Source organism: Sparus aurata, chromosome 16, assembly GCF_900880675.1.
Source record: "Sparus aurata chromosome 16, fSpaAur1.1, whole genome shotgun sequence".
Taxonomy (NCBI): domain Eukaryota; kingdom Metazoa; phylum Chordata; class Actinopteri; order Spariformes; family Sparidae; genus Sparus; species Sparus aurata.
The window spans coordinates 11,710,652-11,736,544 of record NC_044202.1 but is presented as its reverse complement, the minus strand read 5'-3'; the positions used below and the strand labels follow the sequence as shown (position 1 = coordinate 11,736,544).

At 42.3% G+C, this 25,893-nt stretch overlaps 1 protein-coding gene across 5 annotated transcripts in view; it reads right to left on the bottom strand.

Annotated features, from left to right (window-relative positions):
* LOC115565784 (protein quaking-A) overlaps window positions 1-25,574 on the bottom strand; it is a 51,424-nt gene extending 25,850 nt beyond the window's left edge. For all 5 annotated transcript variants that reach the window (XM_030391291.1, XM_030391294.1, XM_030391290.1 and 2 more), the window contains exons 1-3: window positions 25,432-25,574; window positions 13,607-13,723; window positions 6,367-6,510 (exon numbers count right to left, since the gene is read on the bottom strand). In XM_030391291.1, the coding sequence (XP_030247151.1) occupies window positions 6,367-6,510; window positions 13,607-13,723; window positions 25,432-25,530 (360 nt within the window). In that variant the 5' untranslated portion in view covers window positions 25,531-25,574. The remainder of the gene's footprint in view (window positions 1-6,366; window positions 6,511-13,606; window positions 13,724-25,431) is intronic.
* Between the last annotated feature and the right edge of the window lie 319 nt (window positions 25,575-25,893).

The window sequence follows — 25,893 nt, the reverse complement described above, 5'->3', positions numbered from 1 at the left end:
GTAGGCAAAGCACCGGTTGCAGGGTCCTGCCTTAAGATGCATTCATGTAATGTGCATCAAGCACAGTCGAAGGCATGCAAATCCCAAGACAATCTGTCAGGCTCAATGGGAAATTAAAAATATTTGTTATGGATATGGCTGGATATCATGCATGATGGCAGGTGTGTGTGAGACTGTGTGTGTGTGTGTGTGGAAGGGTAGATTAAGAGTAAATAAGAGGAGAATGGTAGTGATAGGTAGGCCTAACAGAGAATAAACATCATTAATTGGAGAGGCACACATGGATGGATGCAGCCAGATGGTGTTTTGTACTCATTTGTCAGACACTGCTGACAGAGAGAGAGGGAGAGAGAGAGAGGGGAGGAAAGAGAGGAGGAGAGATGGAGAGCAAGAAAGGGAGAAAGAAAAACAAAAAGAGGTGTTTATTGATTGCAAAGTCCGTACACTGCTGCCTGGAACAGACTTGCGCTGTTTAAATCTAGCTCTGCCTGTTCTGCATCATCTTTCTCTCTGTGCCTGTGCCTTTCCTGTCTGAGTGGTTCTGATGGTGCTGCCACTATAGTGCTCTGCCAAGACGGATGCATACTGGTGAGTACAGACACAACACCCCGCAGATCGCCAAACTTGGCGTCCATTAAGGTCCATCTGTCTGGCTTTTATAAAAACACCATCTACTGTATGTTCTTCCTCAAAAGGTGCTCAACAGTCGAGATAGAAAGATGAGTGAGAAAACAGAAGAGACAGAGATTAGGAGCGACAGAAGGCTCAGGGGAACAGAGGACAGGAATAAGAACAAAGGAACAGGAGTATGGGTTCTGAGGAAAAGTGAAACTTAGTCTTGGCCTAGAAGGGCTACAATGTGCCTGGTGAGCCAAATATGGCAACTGACGGAGAGCTCTCAGTTTGCCATCCACTTCCAAGGCATTTTTAAAAAAGAAAAGAAGAGCAATGAAACCGTCTCCTAATTTCCATGATGTGGACTAGAGCTACACAAGTGATAAAATACCAAAAATAGAACTTAAAAAGGGGGGGCAACAGAAGGATGGAGGGGAAAATGGAGAGTTGGAGCACAAGAGCAGGACTGGGTTCCCACCGTGTTTCAAACAGAGAGTAGCGCTGGAGGCCGCTGGTCTTCTCAGGCTGCTGCTCACTTTGTTCTCTGCAATGACAGTTTCATTCAGGGAGACGTGCACTTGGCTCTCCAGGGCCAGAGTGCCTCTGTGCCAACAAGCTCTTTCTTTCTCTGTGTGCTGTTCCCCTTTCAGACCTTACCCCTCCTGCTTCTCGGGTGCTCTATCGGCATGTGAGTGTGTGTGTGTGTGTGTGTGTGTGTGTGTGCGTGTGTGTGGTGCGTGTGTGTGTGCGTGTGTGTGGGTGCGTGTGTGTGGGTGCGTGTGTGTGGGTGCGTGTGTGTGGGTGCGTGTGTGTGTGGGTGCGTGTGTGTGGGTGGGTGCGTGTGTGTGTGGGTGTGTGTGTGTGTGAGGAGATTCAAGGCAAGCCTGCTACCCCTCTTAATGTGCTATAGGTAGCTTGCGGCAAGTGCTTGCCATCACTGCAGTGAATCAAATGTAGAGCAGTGTGGGTAGCATTGTCTGGAGCTTGCTTTATTAGGCATTCTCACACAACTTAAATGGCATGGTGTTACATCAGCTCTTGCTGTCACATGTGGAGAATTGTCCCCACTTGAACTTCCTCTAAAAGGATTCTTATGAAATCCAACCAGATCAGTCCCTGCAGATCAAATACTAATATTCGCAAAATAACTGAATCCACAGACTTCACCACCAGAGTAAAAAGTCTGACTTATCACTTCACAGCATCACAATTTGATCTCTCAGAAAGTATGAGGTGCTCTACTCGGGGTTGTTTCCAGGGTGAAGTGTTTATATTTACATTTCAGGACCTTTCAGGACAAGAATTTCTACAGCGCATCTTACAGTTGAATGTGAAATTAAGTACAGCATATGCTTCGACTTTAGATCAACAGCATTATAACTAAAAAACAATGCCAAGGTCAAAGCCATTGCAACCTGACAAGTCTATCACAGTGCTGTTATAAGTGTGAAAGATTTGCATATGAAGCATTTAGATGTGTTGTAATCCAGTCTGTGTAGTTTGTGCAAATCTCAGTATGATAAAAACCTAAGTACTCCTTTATTTACTCCAAAAAGTAAAACCGTATCCAGCTTGGGTGATATTCACCATCAGTGCCAAAAAGCAAAATATAAACAAAGACATGTCTAGCAGTGTCTTTAGGCAAAAGCACTCAGGGTTACCCAAGGACATGGCCTTTGTCTGCTCTCAGATGGCCTTGTCCAATCGTCTGCCTGGCTGTCATTTTCCCATAGGCCCTTCAAACAGTGCTGTGACCTGAGGTGACCAATGAGAATTTATGGTGCCCATAAAAATGTACGGTGCACACACACACACACCTGTCAATCACACATATGAGCATGTGTGAAGCACACAAATCAACACATAAAAACTGCAAACAGAGCTAGATACGTGTGCAGACGCAAACACAAGCACAGTAGGGCCATGAGCAATGATTATCTATATTACCGATTAATCTGCCATTTATTTTCACAGCTAATCAATCCATCAGTTTTTCAACAAATGCAAAACCTAAAAGTCTGCAAAGATGTTAAATATGCTCAGGTTGTCCATGTTCACATATTCTTTTCTCCTCCCTGTTCCTACTTTGTATAGCATTCTGTGCATTAAATGTGACTTAATATCTTAATGCATCTCTCGGCTAACTGTTGATTAGAGAGTAAATCTACAAGACATTGCTCGGAGACAAGTGCTGTTGCATGCTGCACAAAGACACAGCATTCTTAAAGGTTATAGCTGATATAGAGGAGCACAGCGGGGGATGTTCTTGTCCATCCCAAGTCTGTGCTGATCTACCCAATTACACATGTTTGCCATGTTACATGTTTGGCCTTTTAATGAGGATTAGACAAGGCCTTATTTATACAGTGTTAAAGTTATGTGGCTCCCTGTGTGCACACAGTTATCAGGCCAAGTCCTGTGACACAACAGTAGAAATTCTGCTTTTGCCATACAAGCGTTGTTTGACCTGCAGAGTACAGCACAGCCGATATATATATATATATATATATATATATATATATATATATATATATATAGATATAGAAGTATAGAGATAGATATATATATATATATATATATATATATATATATATATATATATATATATATATATATATATATATATATATATATATATATATATATATATATATATATATATATATATATATATATATATATATATATATATATATATATATATATATATATATATATATATATACACATATACATATATACACACACACATACATATATATATATGCGCTTTTAAATAATCTCATAATTTGAGATTATTTATTTATTTATAAATAAATAAATAAATAAATAAATAAAAGCCTTTCCTATCAGGTTCGCAGACAAAAGCACCTTGTGGTTATCTGTGTGTTATCCCTCTTTTTGCACCTCCTGCAGCTGGTTCCTCTCCAATGACAAGTTGAGCCTGTTCCTTGAAAGGAAATAAAAAACCATGACCTCATTCTGTTTCCTGTGCGATTTAATAAAGGCGATTTTACGCTGCCAAATGTGGAAAAGATGCCCTTCATTAGAACAATGCGAACCCTGCGTGTCCATACTTTAATCCAATCTAGTTTAGCATGATAAAGGGCATTACTGCCAGACAGCGCAACTGCCCACCCACTCATGATGTGTGCATGCATTTGCAGACAGCGACATAAAGAGAATATAGCACCCCAAGGGGTTCATGGGTAGATAATGCACCAACCCAACATTCAGGGTCAGGAGTACTGGAGGTTTATTCTACCATGCTCAAACTACATCACATCTATTGACATTTAAATTTGTCATACCCAAGGCTAGTGTCAGACCACTGAGGTAAGTGCATCAAGTCTGGCCCTTGATGTAAGCAGCACAAAAGATCAGATCTACAACAGAAACATAAGCTTGGTTTCTTTCTCTGATCAATGGGCCTCATTCATGAACCGTTTTGTTCCCACTTACGAAGATTTTACGAAGATTGTGGCATTCATGAATTTTTTCTTATCCAGGATCCAGGATCTTAAGGAACCTCTTAAGAACAACTTAAGAATCTAAGAAGATTCTTAAGAAGATATTGGTGAATGAGGCCCAATAAGTATTAATCTGTGTTATGTTCATAATATGTGTGAAAGCAAGCATTAACTGAAAATACACTTTGGAGTCCAACGCTTTACTATTTGGAATACATCCATGAAAAAGTGCCATGCGTATACTTATATTATGAAACAAGGCAGGAACATTTTATGTCTCAAGTTTGATAGCCCAAGATAAACACAAAACATACCATGTCTATCTGATGGAAGGATCTTTTCATTACATCTAAATGAACAAAGATGCCTTGCTTGAAGGAAAAATGGCCTCCGGTTGACTGCAAACGGTCATTAATTAGCTCTGTTAAACTGTTATTTGAATTAAGGATAGAGTGAAAAATTTTATGAGCCAGATTTCATTAGTGTCTCAAAAGAGCTCCAAGCTGCTTTTTTTGTGTTTAAGAAAGAAAAGAAGAGAGCTTCTCCTTAACCTGATAAATGGTTCAGGTACTGAATTAGCAGACCATCTTTAATGCACTTGTCAGTCTGTGAAATGCAAAGAGATTTCAAGAAGAGCGAGGAATCTATTTTTGTGGCACTCCATTCAGATGAGTGTTAGCTGCCGAGAGCTGTCAGTGACTTAAAAGGACGCCAAAAGGGGTTTTCGTTGTGCGTGTGTCTACACATGTGTTAACAGTGACTCATTCTGAATCACACTTCGCCGCTTCTATAGATTACTTCATTTTCAGGTTTGTATGTGCATGAAGAAGTGTGTCAACATGCTCGTGTGTTCATACAGGCGGTGGAGATCTGAAACACGTCTGCACTCAGAAACAAAACAAGTGCCTAAAGAAGTGACAGTCAGGCTGAATAGAGACAAGCAAATCCTCATACAAGAAGACATGAATTGATGTGCTTTCCACGTTGTCAGGTTGGGCTGAGGACCAACTGAGACAGATGGGGAGGAAACCATCATACTAGACAGGGGACACCGGCATACTGGCACCTCCATTACATCTTTAACAGGTGCTGAACAAAAAGTTAGTGCATGGTGTTAGATATAAAAAAAGCCTGCATTTTCATGTGATCAGATACAGTTTTCAGATTAAACTCTTCTGATGCATGCCCTGTAGAAGTGCTATAATTCCACATGGCTGGTTATTTTGCCCTTATTCCCCTTGCCCTCTGTATATAATTAGCGATGCATAATTAATTTAAACATTATCGTAAAATGTGTGACAAGACAGCATTGTAATGAAACACTGTAGGGCTACCGAGAGGCTCTAACTTGGTGCAGACCCCAACAAATGTCACATCGGGATGATTTTAATAACTTTCTCGATGAAAATGAAAGATGTGATGCAAAAATCACTCCCTCTAATCTTGAATCATATCTACTGTATGACTGCATTCATAATATCTGTCAAAATAATCATAACGTCATCTTCTTCCTTGGGGTGTCCCTTGTGTACTGGTTCCAGAAAGCATCATAATTTGCCTACAGCAAAAAGCTGATACTTCGTAATGCAGTTATATCTAGGGCAAACATTGTCCTTGTTGCATCTGTTTCTCCCAAACTAAAAGAATATAAATGAAGCACACGTGTGAACATAATTCTGCATTTACAGGATAAAGTGTGGGAAGGGAAAGCAGCTTAACAACATTAAAACCCGAGTGCATCTCTTGTTTAGCCTGGAATTGGCTGGCCCCATTTCCTCAGACCACCAAGCCCTGTGCATCGCCACCTGATGGAAAACCTGGGCCTTCAGCTGCCTCGTCCACCTGGTCACCACAGTTAACAAGGAAAATAAACAGCGGATGCCAAAAAACTACCAGCAGCCGTCACCAGTGCCACAGCGTACGAGGAAGTTGGGGCAGAGGGGAAGCGGAGATGAAATGTGACAGTGACAGGAGGTGTGTGCAGCTAGCTATGTTTTTCCATTCCACTCAGGGTACAGCCAACCTGTTCCCCTGGTCTATATATGGAAGTAAACAGGATGCAAACAGTGGGGTAGAGGTGATATGCCATATGTAGCCTTACTATCCTGTTGTTTGGACTGAGATCGTAAGGAAAGGCGCTTTTCAGCACTCCTAAACAAGAGCTAAACCGTGTCTTAAGTAACTTCCCTGGAAACTCACAAAACTTGTGGAGAGCTTTAAACAGCCTATGAGGCCATAGGCAGCTACCGTGTGTATAAGCTTGTGTGTGGTATGTACTCACGGCAGGTACGAGGAGCTTCTTGACCTCCTCCACTGCTCTCCTCATCTTGATCTCAGCTCTGGCCTGGGAATCTTCAACTGTGATCAGGACATGAAGGTCTTCGTTTAGGTGTTCCCAGTTTGGCTTCCCTCTGTTCTGCTCCTCCTGGACAGAGATAGAGGGAAAGTGAGAGAAAGACAGTGAGCAAATGTGACAGTGTGGGTGTGCTGGAGCACCAGTGCAGTAACACGGCATATCAGAGGAAGCGGAGGCGAGAGGCAGGCATACACAGAGGACGACAGAGTCCTGTGAAGAGAAGCAGGATGACAGGACCGGCCCTTTAGTCAGCTATTTAGCTTTAACTTTGAGAGGACACTCTTCTTTAATAGATCCCTCGCTTCAGAGAGACAAAGACGACAGCTAGCCCTGCAGCAATTAATATCAGTAAAAGATTGAAGGGTGGATGGATCAGAGAGAGTTTTTTAAGCCACACCAACCTAACTAGTAGGAATGCAGTTGTGATACATAGGGTATAGTTCAAACTGCCGCAGGATTGTGTGTAAAGGAGGACGTGTGTGCCTCTGTCTCAGACATGTGTTTGCATGGACAATGTTGTCCAGGTAACAATAGCTCTCTGAGGGAGTCATTTTCCCTCCTGAAAAGGCAGTGCCAAAGCACTCAGAGGGCGCCAAATTGTAGCACTAGCAGTACCTGAAAGGCAGAATGGGCTGTATTCAAAACCAACACCACAGCTCGATAGCCTTTCAAAACTGTTAAATAGGAAGCCGTTTCAAGATTTAAATTGGGGCGGCTTGGGTTGGGAAATCGTGCATGACGTTTTACGTTTTTCAGGTGCCTCTATGAAAAGCCCAGTCATGCCTGACTCTTTTTGAAAAGGTAAAATGGGATATGTAGAGACAACTATGGTGTAGCCACACATTTGTAGAAGAACCACCCTTCTCCATTCAGTGTAGCTACTTTCCTCCCTCTTCTGGTTGCCCCACTGACAGTAAGTGCAGCGAGCAGACACGGAGAGCCCTCTAAAAAGCTTTTGAGGTTGTATCGATGTCACTGTACAACCATGAAAGTCAGCGGTTTGAAAGCTGACTACTTCCCCTTGAGGTGAGGAGTTGAGGTCTAGGGTTGTCGGAAAAAAGATGCAACCTCAGATTCTTTGATGTGTGACACCACATTAAAACATCAAAACGCGGATTGTAATGTCACAACGGTATTATTTGATTTCGTGAAAACAAAAAGGGAAATGTCAAAAGGAATGCAACTCAAAAACAGCTCTAAATCGGAATTTCTTTCTTGAAGAAGGTCAGAGTCTCAAGTAGTCGGACGCATCCAAGCTTTTCCTCCGCCTGCTGTGGGTTCAGGTTTGTACAGACTGTTGATGAACACTGCTGTTTAACCCTCGCAAATACAAACCACCGCAACTTCACGTCACAGCTCATTTGTGAGTAGTGAGCCACTGTGACTGTGTCTGATTATAAACAATGCATTGCGGTGCTCTGCAGGGGTCCCCCCTGACATGATTTCTACACACTCAACGAGCACCACAAAGTGAATGTTGCACACACACACACAAATACAGGGTGCTTGAAGCTTCCGCTGAGTGCCACCCACCTGCTTTCTACTCCACAGAGACCTGTTGCCATGGCACTGCTCTTTGCAACACACACACACACACGCGCACACACACAAGAAAGTTCAATATTCCACTCTCGTTTTCCCCTTTTCCACACAGGGGGGAGGGCCTAGTTTCAGCAGTCAGGCCATTATTTCACCATGGCTGTTTGCTTATGGCCTATTAGGGGACATGGGGACTAGAAGGTGACTCAGCATTTTCTAGAGGGGACAAAGACAGACAGACAGGCCATGAAGGCTGCCTCTTTATGCAGGGCACTGTATGAAAGCACATGGCAGATACATAAATGCACATTTATTGACGGATTGTTGCTTAAGTTGGACCCAACAAAGCAAGTCGAACACATGTCTGCATGTGTATGTGGCTGCGCAAAAAGAATTAAGGGCGCGCGCACACACACACACACACACACACACATCAATGCAAGCACACACACCTCACACCAGCATGACTGCCTGTGAACAAGGTCACTGTGTGCCCTCTGAGAGAAAGTGACAGCATGACAAACACGAGGAATAGTGGGGGTGGAGGGGGAGACAGAGTGAGAAAAGGGGGAGGGTGAGGTGAACGCAAAAGTGAATACTGGGAAGACCTTTGATTAGAATAGTCTGCACTGGCCGACATCAAATGCCATGGCAATAACCACGTACCAGAGGGTAATCGGTTATGGCAAAACATGTGGCATGAATAAATAGCACGGACACTGCATCTAGAAGCAACATCTAAGAATAGGATCAGAGGGAGAGACTGTGCGTCAGTTTTACTGCCTGACTTGCATCGTCTGTACAGCACCTGTTTGCCTGCTGGGTTTCACACCCCTCAGCTTGAGCCAATTAAACTTTAAGGCCTCAATTCTCAACATGGATGACACCACATGCTTACAGAAATAGAAGTCTTTTTCTTCAGATGCTGCCATTCATTTTTTTTTAGGTTGCACTTAAAACAACAAGAGTGGCAGTGCAATCTCGTTGCTCACATGTCACTTTGTCAATTGATCTTTTTCGTGCCATCGTTTCACCTGCCCCACTTCCACAGGTGAGCTACAGTGCTGGGTCCGGTACACCTCTGAGGCTGGAAGCGATTTATTGAATCGCTCAAGGATGCGTAACAGGTTACACATTTGCACACATGAAGCCTTCAGTCCTTGGGTTTGTTGTTGAAGGTCAGTCCTTCTTATACACCACAGTGCTGCTTCCAAAGGATTTTAGGCAATGGGGTGCAGTCATTTTGTCCTGGCAGCGTTGTACTTTAACATGTGCAAATTAAAGTATTTGCACCGTTTCATCTCTTCCACTTGGAATAGTCCCTTCCCCTTGATCCTAAAAGACATTCCCAGCAGGGGTCAATGCAGCTCAGGCTAAATGCCAACAGGTCAAACAGGTGCAGTAGGGAGCTGCAGGAGGGACAAGTGAGGGCAGGCAGGGCTGTTAAGGTGATAGACTGCTGTCAACTACCAAAAAAGACTGGCTTAAGAATGGATTGAGAATGGCAATATGGTACTGCTTATTAATGCTTGATGATTTTGGTGTATGTATATGTATATATGTATATATTTATATATATATTTATTTATTCATTCATTTATTTATTTATTTATTTATTTATTTATTTAACAGGTCAGTTTGAGCACAACAGAATGCCTTCCTGAAGAGGTCACCAAAATGTCAACATCAACAGCTCAAGTAACCATACTACAGCACACTTAAACTGAAAAAAATAGCAAAAATAGCTCAAGCAAACCATGTTGCAGGCGCTGCTACACCTGGTGCTATTTGCCATCGTCTCCTCTCAATGCAATTCTCAGTCAATAATACCCAGTGCACCAAAAGTAACATCTGAACATTGCTCTGCCTTTTCTCATCAACACAATAGCACCCTGTAAACTCTTAATAAAACAGAAACAAGCTTTCAGTTGCATTGGGCCAAGTATTTAGAAATCAGGAGATGAGAAAAAGAAACAAGTCAGCTAAACTTTAAACAAAACAAGTGTGCTTGCTGCTGCGCCAACAGGCCAATCAACTTTAACGTATCGATTGCCAATGTCACACATTCGCTCTCAAGCAATAAAGTTTGGGAGCTTTGCTGTGGCGCTGTCTACTGGCTGGCAGAAGTTGAAGGTCCAAGCTTGAGGCCTATTCTGCTCTGCCATTGACCATGTAGCTACAACAATTAAGCTATTGTGTGTCCGTCAGCAAGAAAACTCATCAAAAAATAAATGCATTTGACACAAAATAAGTCTGTGACTCAAACTACATAGCTGTCTATAGTGCTAACTGTAATCTAACATTGTGTGGTTGCCAAAATAGAATTAGGGAGTCATTTTTCTAAAATGGAGGAAAATCCCTATTTCAGCAATGGTCGATATAAAGTACCTGTAATTTAATTCCTTATATACCTGCTGCTTCTTGCATTAAGCAGACTGCAAGAGTGAAAACCAGAGGGACTCGAGCTGCCACATTTGATGAAAGTTTGATTGGAATACAACTTCTTCTTTTTCTTTCCAGACATTTAGACAATAATCATCAGAAAGGACATCATATATACAAGTTTCATCTCCGTAGGCAGTAACTAAAGAGTAAAGAATAAATGTTGCTGTCACAGACACCTTACATTTGGTCTTGTTTGATCAGAGCGTGAAGCTCAGTCATGGGACAGACAATTATCCTGCGTTAGTCTCTTGTTCACAGACATTCACAAGTGGGTTTAATGATTTCACCATTTTCATACTATAATTATGACTTAAATACTTCGTAAATATATTTCTGAAGGGTTCTCTCTACACATTCTGAGTTTAAAAAGGTATTCACTACTAAGAAAGCTTGTTTTATTATGAATTAAGCTAAACACATTAGTTTGTTGGCATGTAACAACAGTTCTTTTGATAGCGCTACAGTGGCTAAGACTTGTTATGAAAATGGTAACATAATTACAGTTGTTTGTCTTGGTTAAAATGACAACATGCTCATATTTTACGAGCACAAGTAGATGCTCATTTATCTTGAAATATAAACAGTTTATCTAAAATTAAAAAGAGAAACAATGTGTGGCTGTGGCTTAAGAATCAACAGCTAGCTTAAAAGGATGGGTGATATTAGTATGCAGTCACAGCAGGCGGTACTTATGGGCAGAATTGGATGTGAGCAGCCAATAATTTGCACACAAAATATTACAGGAAACAATCTAGGGAAATGTGTAATGCTGGGTAAGTGAAGGGTAAGTGCGCAATGCAAGACGTATAAATAGCAACAAATATTGATCATGACATACCTAATTATGAACATTATATTTGGTGTTATTTGATAAGAGTGTGCTTTTCCACATTTTCCTCCTCACCTGCCTCTTTCCTCCATATTTTCTAATTTATCTGCTTTTCTTCTCTCACCATTGTTCTTCATTTCACCTTGCATCACTCACTCTCTCTCTCCCTCTCCCCTCAGTGTCTACCCGACTCTCTCCCACTGCATAGCTCCAGTGAGCCGACTCCCCGCCAGGCAGTGCGGCCCAGGAGGGAGCAACCAGCTGAATTATTGAGAGCATAAAAACGCTGCCGCTAATGGATCCTGAATAAACACACTGGCTAAGCTGCTCCCGCGGCTTCCTCTGCTGCCACAGGGCATCACGCTGAAAATACTGAGGTTGAGGACGCAGTGACTGGAGGCTACGGGCTGAGGCTTTGTTTGGGCCTGAGACACAGTTATGACACGCTAGGGCCATCCAAAGGATTTTAGTGAACAGGGGGATAATCTGTTGGTGATTCTTGTGATTTGACAGTAGATGCAGCAAGGAAATTAAAATTGGACGGAAATTCGATATTTTTTGATAATCTTTTCTCCAACCTAACTATCAATATCTAAGATTAGACAGAAAAAGGTGGTGAGAAAGGGAAGTGTCATTTTAATTAGAGCAATTTAGAAAATAAAGGCTTACACAGAGATTTGACACAATAATTTAGCAGGAGTAACAACAAGAACTATTTCTGAAACATTTTAAATATTAAGTTATGCTCCAAGCCCATCACAAATCAAAACACTGAGTAAAGACATTATCCAGCTCGTCTGTATAATGGCATAAATATTTAACTGTTCTGGGCTTTTGTTAGATTAATACAGGATCTTTGACAGGTGCCTCCAAACAAAGTGGCACACATTAAGCTTTAAAATGGTGCGAGATTATGAAGGCCATCATATATTTATGTAATGAGCCAAGACAAACGCGTGTGCATGAGTATGTGCATGCCCGAGTGTGTTCGCGCTCATTTAACTACTTCAGGATCTAATTCCAAAGAAAGAACCATGGCAGAGTGTCTTCATCTTGTTCTGTAATAATGAACACACTCCAAGGGAAATGAGAAGAGATAGAAATTAAAATACGAATGGAGGAGTCATTAAAAAAAAAAAAAAAGGAGGGAAGAAAATGTTGGCCCTGCAGCAAACTGGAGCTTCTAAGATTATGACTCAGCTGAAAATCTGCGTGCATCTGCGTGTATAAACCCCATTTCTAATACGATGCATCGTGGTCTGTGAAGGAGATTCCCATATGAAGAGGGATGAAATAAACTTATTACTGATTTATGTAAATGCATTGTAATATAGCACCACTGCCTGGAAAATCACAGCAACTAGGAGCCGCAGACAAAAAGGGGGAAGAGGGAGACTTAAAAAAAAGGGTGCAAGTGCAAAAGGTGTCACTCAGTGAAGAAAAACAGGAACAGAAAAACAGCCAAAAGCAGCCATTATAGCACAGCTAAGACCCATGGGTAAAACATGCACAGATGCTTGAAATACCACAGTTTTCAAAACTGTCAATTTGTCCTCACAGGAACTTCAAAGTAAATCAGCAAATCTGATCTGACACACTTTGGGAGCCCTCAGGGATGAATCCAAGTTGCTGTAGCATTCAAAGTTTAGATTTTCATTGTTTAATCGTCTGCTTTGGCTGAAGGGTATGGTGTATCAAAATTTGATATGTAGGCAGCTATAATACGGCATGAGTCAACTTTGTGGGCTTAAAACGACATACTACTGCAAGGTCAACCCGGTCAGTGCAGTAGAGGACAACCAAACAACAACACTGCTTTGCAACAATCAGTCGGACTACCAAATGCTTTGATGTTGCTGTTTAAAGACAAAACAGTGTGCAAATTTCTGTGCCAACACCCAATTTGAAGGTAAATTAACACAAAAGTGTTTTTACCAAATTCATACCCTGGCTCTCAGGATATATAGACAGGAAACATTAGCCTTTTATGTCTTCAACCTCAGTTCAGTAGGTCCAGAAATAGAGGTAGCCCCTGGCCTTAGTCGTGTGCTTTACTACTGCAGCCTGTACTTTCCACTGCACAGCGTTTTGCAAACAGCCCTATCGGATGTCAGAATGCAGCCACCGGGCATCCACTGAGCTCATGTCTGCCTCGTGTTTCTACAGGGATAGTGGGATGTTTTTGTGTGACAGGGGTCCTGGATAGTTTCACATTATTGTGTAATATCTCAAGAGAGATGAGGAATCTTTGTTGTGAAAAAGGGGTGACTTTTAGTGTGTCTTTTTACTTGTATGAGTAGAATCTTATCTAATGACAAACACTATTATCAAGAGAAAAAAACATGAATTTACCTTCTTCTTGTCTCTCATGGAGCTCTTGCCTCGCACCATGATTTTGCATCCCGTCTCTGCTTCCAACTGTTTGGCTGTGAGTCCTCGTGGGCCAAGGATTCGTCCCACAAAGTTATACTGCAGAAACAGAGAGAGAAATATACAGGTGAGTATAGAGTGGGAGAGGATACGGATATTACGGATATTGCATTTCCTTACAGATTTAACTGGCAATTAAAATCTACCAATAACAACGGTTGAATGCAAACGGTCAAGTTCTCCTTAAATATGCAACAGGATTACATCACACAGAACAAACAGGAATACAGATGTCACTTTCCGTCTAGATAGGAAATTACGCCTCTGCTGCCATGCCTTCACCCACCACACCAAATCAACTACTTTCTGCCTATGTTGTCTCTCTTGCAACATTGCTAAAGCAGACATGGCAAGGTTCTCTCCTTACTATGGTTGCAACACTACCAGAAATGGGTCTTTACCAATAATACCGAGGAGGATTAGCATTAAAAAGGGTACTAAGGGTTCCTTTAAGAATAATTAAGTTAATTTTGCAGTTGAATGTTTTACTATTTGGCTGGATTTCCAACCACAGACCGCAGCGGGGTAGACTTGCCCCGACATTCAACACCCCCGCTAGATGTCAAAATGGTGCCGAATAGAAAAGTAGAAATTAACTACACGGAATTTTAGAATTGGTGGTTAGTAGACAAAGGGGAAATGGAGTTTGAGGATGCTGAAGGGAAGGTGAGTTGCGAGGTGATGTAGAGTACCTGACACAATTTTCTTATCAAGGACCCTCTTTCCACTTTTGTGTGGCTTTGGAGCTTTGTACCAAAAGGAAACATATTTAACAACGTAATCCCCTCCACTTGAAACTGGCTTCCAACGGGATAACGGGAAAATGTGTTGAAATAATCCAGTGCAATTTTCAGCCAAAATAAAAACAGAAGGAAAGGAGGAGAGATGGGGTAGAGTGGGGAGCACAGTGACGCATAGAGAGGTAAACAAACCACCCATTTTTAAACAGTGTGCACAGCGGCTGGTGGAGTGCATGATGGGTAAGATCTCTGGCACTATTAAAATGGGATAAAAATGTCCAAACCTGAAATATTCAAACGCTCACTGGCACAATGAGTAGTGTTCCTTGACAATGAGAAGCGCAACTGTTCGTCTCTTGAGCTGTGCAATGAGCCGTGACACTGCCCGCATTAAATTCTTAAATGCAGTCACATCTGCTTATGCACTCCAACGCACCAATGCCATAGCAAAATCCAAAAGACCATCAGAGAAGTCACATTTAATTACAGAGGGATTATAAATTTAACGCGATGCTGGTGTATTTCCCCTGAACTACGTAAACAAACACTGGTGAGGACAGTGAAAACCTCCAAGATGTTGTTGTCTGTGTCCCCGTTGCTGGGCTTGCGTGCAACCGTCGCATGTCTGCGCGTCTTTGTCAGGAAAGACACACCCTGAGATGCTAAAGTCCCTGCGGATGATCCTAGCATGCAGCTACAGAGGCTTTATGTTTCCATGTTGCAAGGCAACTGTCTGTTCGGTTTGCTCAAATCAAGAAAACTGGTGGAGGGCTGTTTGTGAGAGTGTGCGCGCCTACTGAAGAATGCAGAGGCACCTGTCCTCGGAGGTCAGCCACCAACCATGCAGTGGCCCGCCTCAGACTGGTACATAAACACACATAGAAGAACACACACACACACACAGCCTCAAGGAGCACAGGAGAGAGCTGTCTGTCTGCATCACAGTACTGGCTGCAGACAAGGGTGAACCCCAAGCTCTGGACATGGCGGTGGTGCTGTGCTACACAACACACAAACAAACGTGGCCTCTTACCCATTACACAGAAGCTACAGTGACACTGTCCCGGGTGTTGTTATACAGCCTACCCTGATAGCAACTGCAGCACCAAATCTGAAAACCTCCAGCAGTCATCTGGCTCCGACACAAAATGTATGCCTCCAAGGATTAAAAGGTGTCTATCTATATGTCAATGCAAGCATGTGGCAGTTCCCACCAGCCTCACAGACTACAACATCTTCCATCAGTCCATATCCCATTTGATTTACACACTATAAATATTTTAAATACATAAAGGCATTGAATTAAAAGAATGATCCAGATGTGAAATAGACATGAGAAGGGGGAAAAGGTATACATGATTAAAACTATGATCCTAGTTCAAACAGAAAGCATTTAATATTTTATTATCTGCCCTTCTCTCACTTTGTGACAGTGGAAGTTACTTCTCTGTGGACATAAATATGTTGATGATAATTAGACTTGACAGAGACCATGGCCTGACGGAGGAAAGCTGGGAGAAATAAAGAGAGAAAAGGTTAGAGAGATGATGACACAAGGGCAAAAGGGAAAAGTCATGGCGCCAGTGTGCAAGAAGAGCCAACACGCCACCACATTTTCACTCTAGATGTGAACTCTATCTGATAGGGCGCTCAGGGATAAAGGGTTGGGGCAGGCCATTACATGCATGTGGCTTAGATTTTATGGCAACCCCCTTCCCCGGAGCAAAGGCTGGTGGGTGAAGGCTGGAGTTTCAGTGTCAGATGTCTTTTAATGATGACAGAGGCATGTGCAGAAAGTCGCAACAACATATGGGTGGGGGGCACGCAGCAGCGTAGGCGTCAGGTCTGGCTAAGCAGTTACCACACTCACACATCACTCAAGGTACATTGTAAATGCAAACACACATTAAATGACTGTGCTTCAAACATCTCACCACAATCTGGCAATTTAGCAGGGAATGATACAGCCTCATATTAATAAAATCTCACAATTAGAAGTGAGACTCTGTAAATAAAAATGATGCCAAACGCCTCTCAGTGATGTTAACTGTAGTGGATTGCTCTCTCTGCTCCCTGGCTTCCCACTCTGCAATGAGGGTTTGACATTCTTCTTGTGGATGTTGATATGCTGTTCAAAAAAGGCGATCTCCATTTTAAGCCACAGGAATGTAGAGACAATAAAAAGCCGAGCAGACGAGTTATCAGAAGGTTGCAGGGCCACTGAGCATGCCAGGAACTTCACTCAGTACAGCCAGAGGAGTAGGATGGATACAGTGCCCCTCACTACCAACCACACTATCTGCTCTTCAACGTCCTCATGCTAAACTATCAAGCCTCCTACGCAAACTACAAAAAATTTGCTAGTTTTCATCTTCTGTAATATCAGACTGAGGTCTTTTAAAAAAAATCATGTCTTGGGAACACCATGGCTTGCTTACAAATCTCCGTACCCTCCACAAGACCTTGAAACAATCACTAGTGACAGGGAAATTTAACAGGCTTCTGCCAATAGATAATAATTAATACAAATACAAAAAGTGTCTTCCCATGAATAACAGTGAAGAGTCATGAGCCAATTTTCCGGGTAGAACAAAACAATTACAAAAAAAAGTATGGGTATCTACTAGCTCCATTCAATTAAGCCCTACTGTCAGAAACCCGTCTGGTGGACAGAACACATGCATATCACTCTATTTTGCTGACTTGTAAACTCTCAACAGTCTCTTTTCCTCTTTGCTGCACTCTGCTCATTTACAGCATTAGAAGATTAGAGACACTGGGACCTTTCGGTGGACAATCCCTTTTTCTCCTCTAATTTCAGTCTAATTTTACCTCCGTTTCGCCAAGTTTTTCAAACAAGCACACAAATACATAGAGAAGCACATACAGCATATACAAACAGCTTGTGTGTAACACGGAAAAACAGACAGACGTGCACACACACTCACACACACACAAAGCCCCCTTCAGGACAAGGGCTTACACTGACATTAAAGGGCCTTTGTTTAGCCCCAGTTATCGCTACTCCACAGGCGGGTTATGTTGTGAGCATATCTACGTCTACGCCGCTGTGTGTGAAACCACAATGTATAGAGTGAACTCTTGCAGACACCCTCCGCACCCTGAGCTGACTGTCACTTGGGTTTGTGTGCACATGCCTTTTGGTTTGGTTTTTTTTTTGTGTGAACAACTGAGAAACAACAGCAGTTCCACCAACAATGCTCAGAGAAGCAGAACAATTGCGCCTTTGACGGTGTTTGTTTGTGGTGGTGGGGAGACAGGAAATGAGATCATGCTGAGGGCTCTGGCTGTGTGCGCGAAGAGCTTATCGGAGAGCAGGGCCAGGCCGAGAGGAGAATACCAATCACTTATTAGCCGGCCTCGCTGGGTTTATGGAAATGAGGAACAGTTCATTCAGTGCAATGTATCAAAGCAAGGTGGAATCTGTGGTGGTTACACCAGGCACTGTCATCTCTCCCCTGCTCTCTATCTTCTACGCTCAGTCAGTTGATTATAACCCTCCTTTTTTATCTGAGAAAACTCCTTGTCCTCATACCCAAGATATCTTCCGTCTCATTTCACTTCAAGTTATGGTATTTGAAGGGTGCATAGCTGAGCACTGGTTGCTTTAACACCTCCCTTCTGCTTCCAGACTTCCTTTTTTCATTTTCTGGAAACTGAGCAGGCTTCCTTTTCCTCTTTGTCTTAGTACACAGGATCTTTTCTTTCCTGTTCTGCATATCTGTCATCCTCCTGTGGTGCAGAGGTCTCTCATAGCACAAATCAATGTTTCTCTCCGACTATACACAACCTTACTAACAACCAGCCCGCCGCCTTTCATCACTCACTGATCTTTGTGCAGAAATGTTCCATCATTTAATTAATCCATTTTGGCCTTTGCTTTGTGGTCTGATCGCCACACATACGAGCACGCTGCAGCTCTGCTTAGCTTTTCCACACAGTAAACAGCAAGAATAGACATGGGGAACATGCAGGTGCTTAAACTACAGCAGGTTAAATGGTTGATCTACAAGGCGGACAGCAGAGGTGATGCTGGGGCAACGAAGACTGAAAATTGCACCTAGATTCCAGTGGTGACATTTGCGCCTCAAGCCCTATAGACTTCAAAGCTCTCTATTCAGCACATCCAGCATTTAGCAGCCTAATCCATGGCTCCTTTGATAATTCTGTTTGGGTTTATTTGGGGTTGCAGGCAGGCTGGAAATACAGAGGGGGGGAAGACAGAAAGATGGAAGCGTAAAGATTGATGTCAGCTGGAAGTATTAGGAGACGTGAGCGAAGGAAGCAGAGAGCAAAGTTTGTGCACTTTAGATAAACAACTAGCAGAGAGAGTGAAAAATAAGGAAGATCCCAAGTAAAATTCCATCTCCCTCTCAGTGTTCATCTGCGTGTTAGTTGAGCACAACAAGTAAACTGAAGAGTACTGAGAAAGCTGTGAACCAATGCTAGCCAGGCAGTGCTATCTTATCTGCAAACCTCCCATCCAGCCGAAGAAGGGAAACGACATCTACTTAAGAATGGTCACTTCTGGCCAATATCAAAATCCTCTAAACAGAGAACTTTGTCAGTTTAGGGAAAGCACTAAAGTTGCACTAGCACTGGCTGATCAGCCGGTCAGCACATTTCTTCACGCTTCATCATCATTTTAGTGTTGCCGTCTACACGAACATCCAATGTTTATGCATGTTTACAACTACCTCCGAATTGTGTAAAGCAGAGTGAAGTGTTTATGATGGTGGATTAGTTCTGCCAGCTAAGTCCATGGTGCTGAACTATTTACAATAAATGGTCAATTTGTTGAGGTAGTGATTCCAGTACAGTGCATTAGATCTGTGGCATCATCATCAACCGTAAAATATTCTACTTCTGCACATGCCTTTGTCACAGCTCCTTAATAACCCTGTCAAGTGCAGTCAATTGTATTTAAATAGCTCATATTGCCTCAGGGGACAGAAGCCTCTACTTTAAACCTTGATTTTAGCGAAGAATAAAATGGAAGAAAGCCACATAAGACGGGTCCCTCTCCCAGGACAAAAAGGCATATCATACATGTTGCCATGTACAGAATAGAAAGACAAAATCACAAACTATACATGTAGATCATAAAATATATTTAAAGAATGTGCACCTGTGCCGTACAACCTCCTTCCACTGCAGATGGGAACTAACCTCACACATAATGGGACTGATGTTAAAAATCACTGCCGAATATGTTTAAATAATGAATATTGGAATTTATTTGCTCATGCAACCATTTTAAAACCAAAAACATTGGTTTCCAAAATCCTGTATCAGTAGAATCTTGTCTCTGCCCATAGACAATTTATACGGTGACACCACCCTCGCCTGTGTGGTCAACCTGCTTCATTTGTCCTTCATTCTATGCTTTCACCTCTCTGCCTCTCAGCTTAATGACTGCAGAGACCAACAGGCCAATGAAGCACTAAACACCGTCCACTTACAGTACAGGCATAAGTTGGTAATATGAAAGCAATCAGTGGCATTAGCGTAGTTATAAATACACATCTAACCGCTTACACTGTTGCCCTTCGTCATGTTAACTGACTACAACAAATAGAGTCCTCTGTTCAAATTATCATTGTAATTACCCTCCTCATCAAATAGCTAACTAGAAAACCATCCGTTCATCAAATTATCATCATCATGCATGGCTGGCTAGCTAGAGATATCAAAATCCTCCACTCGACTGCTCTATCAGTGAGGTGAGCTGAGGTGTGGGGCGGTACATTTCCAGGACTGGTAATGACTTAAGGGGGTCAGAAGGATATCAGGAGCTGGCATGATAAGTGATGACACCCTCATGGGAACAAGCTTAATGACTTTCCCTGCGCAGGGAACTGGCTGGTTTGGGCCGGGCGATTTTACTGCAGTGAAACAGAAAGGTCCAGGATATCCTGTCTGCTCAAATCATCAGAGCCTCTTTTTCTTTATGCATCTCAAATTGGAGCAGACAAGCTTCACGACAGTTTCAACTGATTTGGTGCAGCTGCAGATGGACTTTTAGTAGGCATGTAAGAGGAGGATATCAGGCTAATGCACAGGATTATCAAGAAAGGTGAGGTAAAAATTAAACAGGTCAAACAAGACATTAAGCTCGCATTTGTTCAAGCGCTCTGATGGGATGAGCTTACAGCATCACAGCGCTGTGGATTGAGCCGTAGAAGAAGTTAGTGTCGTGAAACGGTGTAGGAGTATAACTTGGGGGGGGAAAGTATGTTGAACTTTATTTTTAGGCAAAGCAAAATGAACTTTTTGAGCATTTTGTTTTTTCAGATTTAACTTCTGACTCTATATATGCTTTTAAGTCCAAGTGACCACTGAAAGCTAATTTATGGCGCTCTCCCCAATTATTTAGTTAGGGACCTGGTCTTTTTAGCCAACAACAACTGCCTGGGGGCATTGCCAAAACGGCTGACAAGGGGTAAGACTTTTAAGACATATGCATGTTCAGTACAAAAACATAATGTTGTTGTTACAGTGTTAAGTGTTGGAAGCTTATAGTGCTTGAATATTTAATATCAATTCATAATATTCATAGTCAACCTACTCATATTTTTATCCTAAATATTCGCCCTTCAATTATTTGTCTGTTTTAATTACCTGTTCTGCATTTAATTTTGTCTCAAGACATGCACCATTTAAAGCTTCAAATGTGTGAAAAAGCATAGAGTTGATGAAAACCTTTTCTTTAGTTTTAATACACTAATGAATGACAACCAAAAAACCTTTCTGCCTCTCACAAGCAAGCACATAGTACCTATCCAGAAGTCATTTGTAGTGTTCAATTACTTCCATTTGCCTTCAAAACACAGGAATAAGAACCAAAACAATTTTGACTTTCAAGATGAAACATCTGTTCGACTGAGCGTCTTTATTTTGGAGACGACAGGTGGGGTAGAAGAGGGGAAATTGAAGGTGGGGGGGTTAAAAGGATTCCATTACTGAGATAAACAAACTTAAGTACCATAACAACCTCCTAAACATCAAACAAACACTAGAAACACCAACAGCAGAGCCGTAACTCACAGCTGTTTTTATAGACCTACAGTATGTATATAACTCTGTTCTTTCAGAGCTGTTCTAGCAGGCATTCAGGGGTTCAGACAGTCCTGTTTTGCACTTGCTCAACAGTGTATGTCTAACAAGAGGGTCCCATTTCATGGCGTCAGCACAGTAAAGGTGGTGTCTGTGGGTGCATGTCTGTGTTTTCACTCCTGAGCATTTCTTAGTATCCAGTGACCTGCCCACAACCCATCGAACAGTTGGCAAATACAAACACACGGAATAAAGTGGAGACAGAGACAAACTTAAAAGACATGTCACACATCCTATCAGATGCCTGAAGGTCAACGGAAATGACATGCTGAGCTGTCAGTCAGCTGCCTATCAATGTGTGTGTGAGCGTGTGCTCGGGAGAAAAGCAGAGCCACAGATAGCATTTAATTGAAGGTTGAAGTTATCAGATAGCCTGCGACTCAGCTGTCAGTCAAGATGCAGTCACCACGGTGACGCTTCACAGCGCTCTGCACCACTGACGACATCGGGAAATGGCTGACTTTGAAGAACGGTGAGGGAGTGGCTAGACAGACACACACAGGCAGGCAAAATGATAGAGATGCAGGCCTAGCGCACGCACACATACACACACAGGTTTACAGACAGATGTGGCAGGCAAGCACTCACACACAGGCCAGGAGAGGGACACACTTAAGGGAATTAGAGTAGGAGCATGCTGGCAAGGCAAGTTATTTTGGTAGAATTGACATGCTGCACTGCATCCAGGCACCAGGACAATCTAATTATCTACCGGTGAAACGAGAGCAGGGGACACGTAGGTGAGACAGAAAAAGCCCCACCGAGCCAGCGTGGCCTTGACATGAGGATATGGTGGGTAAAGGTAAAAAGGAATTATGTTTTTAAATCAAAGTGGAAACCAAATGGAAAGCAAGTGTCCCAAAATGACAAGAGAAAGAGTGGAAAGAGGGAAAGATGGGGAAATATCATGAACGATGACAAATCTTCCATAGCAGGTGAGCTGATGCCAAGAACACCATTGCCTGCTTTCTTGGGAGAATGTAGAATTGCATCAGCGAGACACGCGTACACACAGAAGCACACACACACGCATGCCTTTTCGATGGCGGGAATCTGGGAAATCAGACGGAAATGTGAGAGGGAGGAAAATCCCCAGTCTAATAATCATCATTACAGTTTCCTTTCCTTTAGCAGTGGGCAGATGGGGATAGGAAGTGACATTTTCATCCTTTCCTTCGTCGTTTCTTTCCTCTCTTCCTTTTCAAAATGATCCTTCATCATCCAAGCTCTTACCCCACGACTAAATTATTCGACTTTTATATCCTCGCTGAAAACACTACCTTGATATAGAGATACTGTAGCACACTGTGTTTGGACAACAATTCAGAAACTACAGAGTCCCATGAGAAGCTCAGTTCTACGTGGAAGTCAGATGAACACACAGTAGCACTTCATCTGTTGTATTCTGCAATTCCAATAATGAAATCCTAGATTTAGTTCCCTCTCTCTCCACCCCAAAAGCCTGAAATTGCAAAGGGAAGTAAGAACAGCAATGAAAACAAGTCAAGTCACACTGGTAACATTTAAATACTTTTAAATCTTTTAAAATGTACCCAGTTTTTTTAAGGCCAGTATCGGGGGGGGGGGTCATTAGTTAAACTAGCCATACATCAAATTTGGTCTAACAGTTTTTTCACATAAACCTGGATATTTTCTGAGAATAGCACAGGTAGGAATAGAGAAAATAATACAGTTTTAAACTGCTGCCAATTTCCCCTGATCCTCATATATAAATAAAACAAAGCTATCTGGCATATTCCTGTTTGTCTGCAGACTTAATGACCACATTTGGTGTCGGGTTGTGTGAACAAAAGTAGAGTGAAAAATTGTCCAAGGGAAATATTGGCCTTTAATGCATCATGATGAAAGTGTATTTGTCTCTGCTTGCACATGTGCATATTAGTGTGTGTATAAATTGTGTCTGCTTAAGGTCATCAGTGAGTCATCTCGGCCACCAGGGGGAAGCCTAATTAATTTTGTAGCTTTCACGGCAGCTCGTAAACACAATACTGAGTTATAGCCCTGCCCTGCACAGAGCAGCATGGCAAATCGAGCAAAAGGAAAGGCAGGGGTCATCTGAGGATGCCACACTCTTAATAGTTTGTGTGTGTGCCTGTGTGTTTGTGTGAGAGTCTTTACAGCCATAGGTGGCAACCGCAGTTCCACACATTTTCACAGACCTCCCTCACTCTTCCATAAAACATGTCCTCACAGGGTTAACACAGAACCTACTCACGAAAATGGACACACATATGCACACACACAGAGAAACTATACAGTGATTACATTTTTTTTGAAGAGCATAACTACAGGGGATATCACAGCAAAAAAGGAAATGGTTTTGGCCTTATATCTTTAAATAGCATGTTCATTTCTGAATATACCAGACATGCCCTTCAAATTAAAATAAACAGCTGCAGGCGATTGACCAATAGGGTTTTTCCAGGGCTGATACTAATTATTATTTGTTAAGGAGACAGCTGACTGATATGTAAGAGCAAATGTATATGACCACAGACCGGTGATCCTACATCAGAGCGATGGCAGCATTTTTTAAATAAGAGCAAAAAAACTGGTGCAAATAATTGATTATCACTGCTAATTAGAGGACAATCCAAGGACCTGATGTCCTGTTGCTTGAGATGAAGGCAGAAAGGCTGGGCTCAAGCTAAATAAACCACCCATAACCCAGAGGATGAGTCTGGTCTTTGGGTCAGCTGCAGCTGAGCTGATCCCAGCCAGTCCCTGGTGCCCTTTATCAATTCTGTCAGGGGGAAAATACAATCCACGCCTGGCTAGGGCCTTGCCCTGCTCTACAGTGTGTCTTATCCTTCGTCACCTCCCTCCATTCATTTCCTCACTGCAAGCTACTGGGATTACCTCGAGAAATGCTGCTCCACAAGACGTGACATGACCATTCATGTGTGTGCCTGAGATTACTATGAGGACAGGAAGGTGGCTGACTGACTGTGGTCACGAACATACACATACATACACACACACACACCTGTCATTATTCAGACACAGCCTCATCTCTACAACCAGCATGATAGCGCCATCATTTAACTTTCATCCCCGTGTGCGTGCGTGTGTGTGTGTGTGTGTGTGTGCGTCTTTCCATTTGAGAAAGCAGTCTCTACCACCACTCTAACCAATGAGAAGTGATAAGTCCAAAAGATTTCCATCTCCTTCAACTGAATATTTATGGAATTGCAGTTTGCTTTCCATGACACTCCTCCTCTCAATCCCTTCCTTCTCTCCCTCTCAGAACTAATCTACTGCTGAGCTGGCCCATAAACACCACAGCATGCCATGTTTTCATGAGACTGGGTCCAATTTTAGACAGCCACCTGATGTAGCTATAACAGTAGTCCATTAACAGTATGGTACATCTTCTGAGTACAGGCAACTATCGCTTAACAACAATTAGCCAGACAGTCTTGGCTCTTTTTTGACATAAATAGATAAGAACCAAGGAGCAAAAAGAAGAGGAAAGCACAAAAAGAAATGCACTAAAGGAGTGAGCAAAGTGTGCGACAAAAACAGACCACTGAACTATTGGCAGCTGACATTCCAGTGATGACACACCGCAAAGACGCATGGCCTCCGGCAAGAGCATGTCAGCAGACACAGAATGTTTTAATCTATTATAGTTGCTGATAGGAGTTGTTCTGGAGAATAAGCAAACAACATATTCCAAAAGACATACTATTCCATAAATTTCCTTTTTTTTGTATTTGGTTCAAACAACCATTTGTCTACTGGTTCCTGGGTAAATATTAGTCTTAAAACATAAAGACAAAACACACCAATAATATTAGCACTGTGATACAGCTACTGCCATGAGAAATGTGTAAAGCAGCTACTTACATCAGGGTACTCTTTGACAGGCACAAACAGTTTTTCTTGCAGGTGGACAATGGGTCCCATAGGCTCCGGCAGCTCAGAGGGTGTCTGTCCAAAGGCCATTCACTGTGTCACTGTACATGTCTTTACGTACTCTGTTGATCTCTGAAACACACAAACGTGTACACTGTGGTAAGCAAGGCACAAACAAACATTTATTTTCCTTTGTATTTGATACATCACTGTCATATTGATTTGACTTCAGGGCAAAGGCCTAATGTAGCATATAAATCTTTGTTGGGGGAAAAAAAAAAAAAGAAAAACAACAGAATCTGTCAATTGCCGTTAGTATGTTTGTCATTTACAGACAAACAACTGTGTACGTTTGTTTTCCGGGAGTACAGAAAAAATCATCATCGCCTGTGAGTGTGGAAATGTATGACAGCCAAGCACGAGTGCTTCTTTATACCTTAAGGAACCAGCAAT